This window comes from Cervus elaphus, chromosome 23 (genome assembly GCF_910594005.1).
Source record: "Cervus elaphus chromosome 23, mCerEla1.1, whole genome shotgun sequence".
Lineage (NCBI taxonomy): Eukaryota > Metazoa > Chordata > Mammalia > Artiodactyla > Cervidae > Cervus > Cervus elaphus.
This window is the reverse complement of record NC_057837.1, coordinates 72941745-72947417: the sequence shown is the minus strand read 5'-3', so window position 1 is coordinate 72947417 and position 5673 is coordinate 72941745. Positions and strand designations below refer to the sequence as shown.

The 5673-nt window shown below is 47.3% G+C and overlaps 1 protein-coding gene across 1 annotated transcript; it reads left to right on the top strand.

Annotated features, from left to right (window-relative positions):
* Positions 1 to 1686: 1686 nt before the first annotated feature.
* Positions 1687 to 4065, top strand: LOC122681991 (antileukoproteinase). The gene is made up of 4 exons (XM_043884640.1): positions 1687 to 1874; positions 2519 to 2677; positions 3152 to 3301; positions 3879 to 4065. The coding sequence occupies exons 1-4, from the start codon at positions 1793 to 1795 to the stop codon at positions 3881 to 3883; spliced, it is 396 nt and encodes a 131-aa protein (XP_043740575.1). The 5' UTR covers positions 1687 to 1792; the 3' UTR covers positions 3884 to 4065.
* The last annotated feature ends 1608 nt before the right edge of the window (positions 4066 to 5673 follow it).

The following is a 5673-nucleotide window of genomic DNA, read 5'->3' as shown; positions in this document are numbered from 1 at the left end:
ATCCGCCTAAAATGCAGGAGACATGGGTTCAATCCCTGATCTGGGAAGATCACACATGCAACAAAGCAGCTAAGCCCACACACCACAGCTACGGAGCCTGTGCTCCAGAGCCCAGGAGCCACAACTGCTGAGCCCGTGTGCCGCAACTACTGAAGGCCGCCCACCCCAGAGCTGGTGCTCCACAACAAGAGAAGTCACTGCAATGAGAAGCCCATGCGCCACAGACAGTAGCACCTGCTTGCTGCAAGTACAGAAAAGCCCATGCAGCAGTGAAGACCCAGCACAACCAAAAATGAATAAATAAACATGTCTAAAAAAATTTTTTTAAAGAAGCAATCTATTCAGAAAGGCTAGCACACAGAATAGGCTTTGCCAGTTGGAAGCCATCATTTTTTGTTGTGGCACGAAATTTGTAGGGGATTTGGGGGTAGGAAGCATTCCTCTAATATCTCAAATTACACACTATAACTAAGTGTTGATTATAGTGACTGGCGAGCTGCTTTGGCCCTTTAGCTCAGATTGAGTTCTGTTCAGTCATAAAGGAAACAACTCATTTATTCTTTTCAGAGTCCTTCCACACCCATAACCTCACAACTCTCTGAGAAGCCTGATTTGTTAGAATCATCCCATTTCACAGTCAGGAAAACTGAGCTCCAAAGAGATTTGTTGGAAGCAGAGCTCTTTCTTCTGTATCTTTTATGTGACAACTGTTTATGAGCACCTTCCATGTCCAGACATGGAATAGGCACTGAAGACATAATGGTATAAATATTGGGCTGGGGGGGGGCGGGGGGGAGGGCGGTGTGAAGATCAATGTCTGTTAGCTGAAGGATTTGTTGTGACCCACCTGGGTTCTTGGAATCTTTTAATCGATGGAAATCCATGAGAGGTCAGACAAGATTTCTTAATTCAGGTAAGGCATTACTGGGACACCAGGAAGCAAAAACAAGTAACAATTTCCCTTGCTCACTTGCTTGCCGGGCTGGCCAGCTGGTCCTTTGTGTGGAGTGAGGGTGGGGATGAGTCCAGGGGGCTGGAGGGGTGGCTTGAGTGGTCTGCCCGCCTCCTTGGCGGTGCTGTGTGAAGACTGCATGTGTAGTACCCTGTTTTGGCTCCCACATCTCAGAAGTGGCAGTTGGGTTTTTGAACTTTTTGTATCTTGTTGTTCATAATTTGCCCCAACTGCGCATGCGTGCAGTTATTTTTAGTCCCTTATAGATTCTTTGTATTCTGTTGCTCAGGAGCCGTTAGTCCAGGTGCAAGCACTGAGAAACCGGTCCTAGTTCCCAGATCCCAGCTTGTCTCAATGTAATCTGAAATATGAGAAAGAAACTGCATTGAGCCATCAGTAGAGAGTTTCACAATTCCCTGGGAGTCCAGGAGTGGGAGAACTAGGGGTGCATTTCCCAACATCTTAGCTGAGAATCCAGGACTAAATAGCATCCTTGCAGTTGACCTTTTAACCACATCTCCACTAACAAGGCTAAGGGACCTGGGGCCCCCACAATGTTCAGGGTTCAGATGGACACCTGAGAGTTTCCTCATAAACCTGCCGACATCTCCCAGGCCAGCCTCTCCTCTGTTTCTTCCCTGGCAGTTATTCCAGTGGCCTTGCAGTCTTGCCTGGGACAGGAATGAGCCACTGTCTCTCTGGTATCAAGCGTCCTGGTCTCTGGCTTCCTATTTATGCCATGGAAGCTGGGAGGGGCCAAGGAAATGCTGGTGAGGCGACACCCACTAGTGAAGGTATAAATTGCGAGGTCTGGCCATCAGCATCACCCCTGCCCTCACCATGAAGCTCAGTGGCCTCTTCCCCTTCGTGCTTCTTGCCCTGGGAACCCTGGCACTTTGGGCTGTGGAAGGTGCTGAAAATGGTGAGTTGGAGATACCCTGGTACCATCTTGGCTGCAACGTCAGAGGTGGTGTGGGGATGTCTGCTTCTCTAGACTGTGAGCTCTGAGCTTAGCTTCAGGAGATGTCCCTGGGAGTGTGTTTATGTCCACCTGGGCTCCAGGGTCTCTGTGCGGGCTTCTGAGCATCTGAAAATTCTTCTTTTACTTTGCTATCTGTCAGCCCAGGTCTCACTCCATTCCTGTTCTTATTTCTCTCTCTCTCTCTCCCCCTTATTTCCTAGTCTCTGGTTCTCCAGTCATCAGTCTGACTCTTGCTGATTCTTTCCATTAATCTGTTTTCCTGCCTCTGGCTCTAGCTCTCCTGCCCTGTCAGTTCCATTTATCTCTGTTTAGTTCCCTCCATCTCCATTCCCCTCAGCCTTGCTTACTCCATGAGTAGCCTTTGCTTTTGTCTGAAGCCAGAAACCTTGGCTGGGAGCCCTATGCCTTTCTCCTGACCATGTGTGTGATTTCATCAAGCCTGTCCAGGAGGGGACTTCCCTTCGGACTTTGTGGACAGTCACCTGGGCGAGGGTCACTGCTGGAGAGCGGTGCTTTGTCCAGGAGCTGTGAGGGCCTACGCAACACCCAGCCTCCTCCCAAACTCTTGAACTTCTCTTCAAAAGCTTTGAAAGCTGGGGCCTGCCCTCCTAGAAAACCTGCCCAGTGCTTTGGAGATGAGAAACCCAAGTGCAGTAGTGACTGGCAGTGTCCACACAAGAAGAAATGCTGCCTCGACACTTGCGGAACCAAATGTCTGGACCCTGTCAATGTCACACACCCAGGTGAGAAGGTGGAGGAGCTGGTGGGGAGGAATGGAACGAAGGACACAGCCTTGGGGAGATGGGGGGCGGATCCTGCCAGGCCTCCTCCTTGCCAAGAATTGTTGAGCCAAGTTTGTCAGGAAGTCATCCAGCCCCAGACAGGATGTTACCCACTTGGCTGGTAAAGCAGCCAGTCTGCCAAGAGGTCAGTTTTGCAGGTAAGAGTCATCTGGTCATTCAGATAACCAGGTAGTGGGCAGCCACCCAACCTCTCAGCACTGGACAACTGGCTACCTGCGTTGACTGAGGGTTTAATGTCAGAGGAGAACCAGATCCTATGTTCAGGAGGTATTTCCTGGCCTCAGAAAGGACATGGAGGTCATGGAGAGGGGGGGATTCTCTCTGCTCAGGCTAGGGCAGGGGCTGGGGCCCAGAAGTAGCGGGGGGTGATGTGGAAGGCCTAAGCCTTCTAATCCATGACTCTACTCTCTCCAGTTAAGAAGAAGCCTGGGACGTGTCCAGTGGTCCATGGCCAATGTCTGATGTTAATCCCCCTCAATCACTGTGAGACAGACGACCAGTGTGTAGGTACATTAAAGTGCTGCAGGGCCGTGTGTGGGAAAGTCTGCCTTTCCCCTGTGAAAGGTAAGGAGGGGTGGGGCAGGCTGACCTCCCTCCCTCCAACTTTCTCTGTCTCAACCCTCTGAAGTTCCCAGCATATGAACAGGGGACTCCTGATCCCAAGTCCAAGCAGAGTTTCTGCCAGACTCCGAGGTCTTCAAGAGCCCTCTCTCCCAGGGGCAAGAATTTCCACAGGATGGCTCATGGCTTTGATTCTATCCCAGCCCTTCTGAGTAAGGGCCCTGGGCAAGTAACTGAGTCTCAGCTTCCTTATATGTAAAATGGATATAATGCACTTGAAAGTGCATTGCCAAAAGTACTATGCACTCAGTATGTGTTATTAAGGTTATTTCCAGAATGTTGTTTAGGGTAAAAGCCCAAGGGACCAGTGGATTTTGAGGATACTCCAGCTCAAGGCCCTGACTTTATAGAGTTTTCTAGTAAAATAGAGGCTTGTACTCAGCCTCCTGATACCAAGACTCATTCAACTCTATCAGTACCTTGCTATTTTCTCTATCTCAAGGGATTTCTTGGGGGGCAGAATGTGAAGATGACTCAGCTGGTTCCGATATTGAAGCCCTGATCTCATTTTCTCTCCCAGCCTGATTCCTGCCATTTGGGAGAGTCTCTGGATTCCTACTCTGTGTGGTGTGGGAATTCTGTTTCTACGCCCAGGCTTGGATCACTCCATGGTGAAGACTTGGTTCTAACACCAATATCTTCTTTGCAGAAGAAGCCAACAAATGCCTGTTGACTTGTCAATAAATAAATGAGTATGTTTCTCTCTGTACATCTTGCTTCGTGTGGTACATTGGGGAGGATGAGTTGGGTGGGTGCTGATGAGGAAATATCTGGATGAGAGGCTTCCCTCCTACAGATATGGAGTGGAAGAAAGAGGCTTAGGAGCTAGACAGTCATGACTTCACATCATAGTTCTGAAAAGACTCAACTCTGTGATTTGGGACAAACAACTTTATCTCTAACATCTTAATCTCTTAACTTGCAAAGTGGTGATAAAAATCAGTTTCTCACAGTGTATAGAGCATTGGGATGTGCAAAGCAAAATGAATAGCAATGTTACATGGCCAGTGCAGGCTCTCAAAAAATGGTGGATACTTGCCTTCTGCAGTGATCTTGAGCCTCTTTCATTTCTTCTCTCTCCCAAGACATGGCTTCTTCTGTCTTAAAATAAGTGTTGAGCAGAACGACATGAACTGATTATCAGTCCTGCAGGAGGACTCCAAACACTTCTGTCTGTCCATTGTATTGGGTTGACCAAAACATTTTGTTCGCATCTTTCCATAACATCCTGAAAAAAAAAAAAACACCCGATTTTTTTTGCCAACCCAATATATTGGTATCAGAGTCTCCAAGGAAAGCAAAAACATAATCAAGCATTGGGTGAAATAATGTTTCAACCCCATAAGACACTTCCACAGTGGACTTTGATCTCCCATGGCCAGGGAGTCTCTCCTGGCAGCTAATGCTGGTCAATTTAATGCACTCCTCTCATGTCACAGTAAAGGGACTCCACCCCGTTCTTTCCCTGTTGAGGACAGATACAGCTGTGGGGCTGACCAGATGCCCAAGGGCATACACTGACACAAAACGAAGGAGCATGTGTTGAGGTTGAAAGAAGGGAAGATATTTCTACACATGGCAGTAAGTCTGGCACAGGCTATGTGGACTCTATTGCTTGGTAAGCAAGTATCATATTTCAGGTCCAAGGCCCCTTCTTCTGCAGTGGGGGATGCATGCTTGAGACTGCCTTCCCCAACAATAGGAATATTGTCATGGTAGGTCACGTGGAGGATACATTCTTGGCCAGAAACACAGGAGGGTGATATTGTTCTCAACTCAGTGGAGCGGAAAGTAATAACAGCTGGAATTCCTAGAGCTAGGGCCAAGTAGGGAACTTTGCTACACATTTTTCTGTGCTCTATGGATTCTAAAGTAAACAGAGAACTTAATTAGATAATGATTTTTTTACAAAGATAAAACCAAATTGTAAGTCAATCCTCTCCTGAAAAATGTCACAGGTCGAAGAAAATAGTCCATACTATTTGAACCAATATGCTAAGAGCAACAACTGCATGTATTGAATTCACCATTTCAGAGATGAGGGAAAAGGAGAAGAGCCACTGAATTCATTTTATGAACCATTCATTTCATGTTAATTTCACATATTTTATTTTATTCATTTTAGCCACCCTCCAAGTTGACTTCCAATGATCCTCACGTCTTGGTATTCACACCCTAGTGTGGTCCCCTCCCACATTTTTGCACAGTTGGTTTGTGTGACAAATAAAGCGTTGCAGAGTGATAGATCATTATGTCCTTATGAGATTAGATCATTAAAAGAGATTAGTTTCCATTTTGGGAGGCTGTGCTCTCCT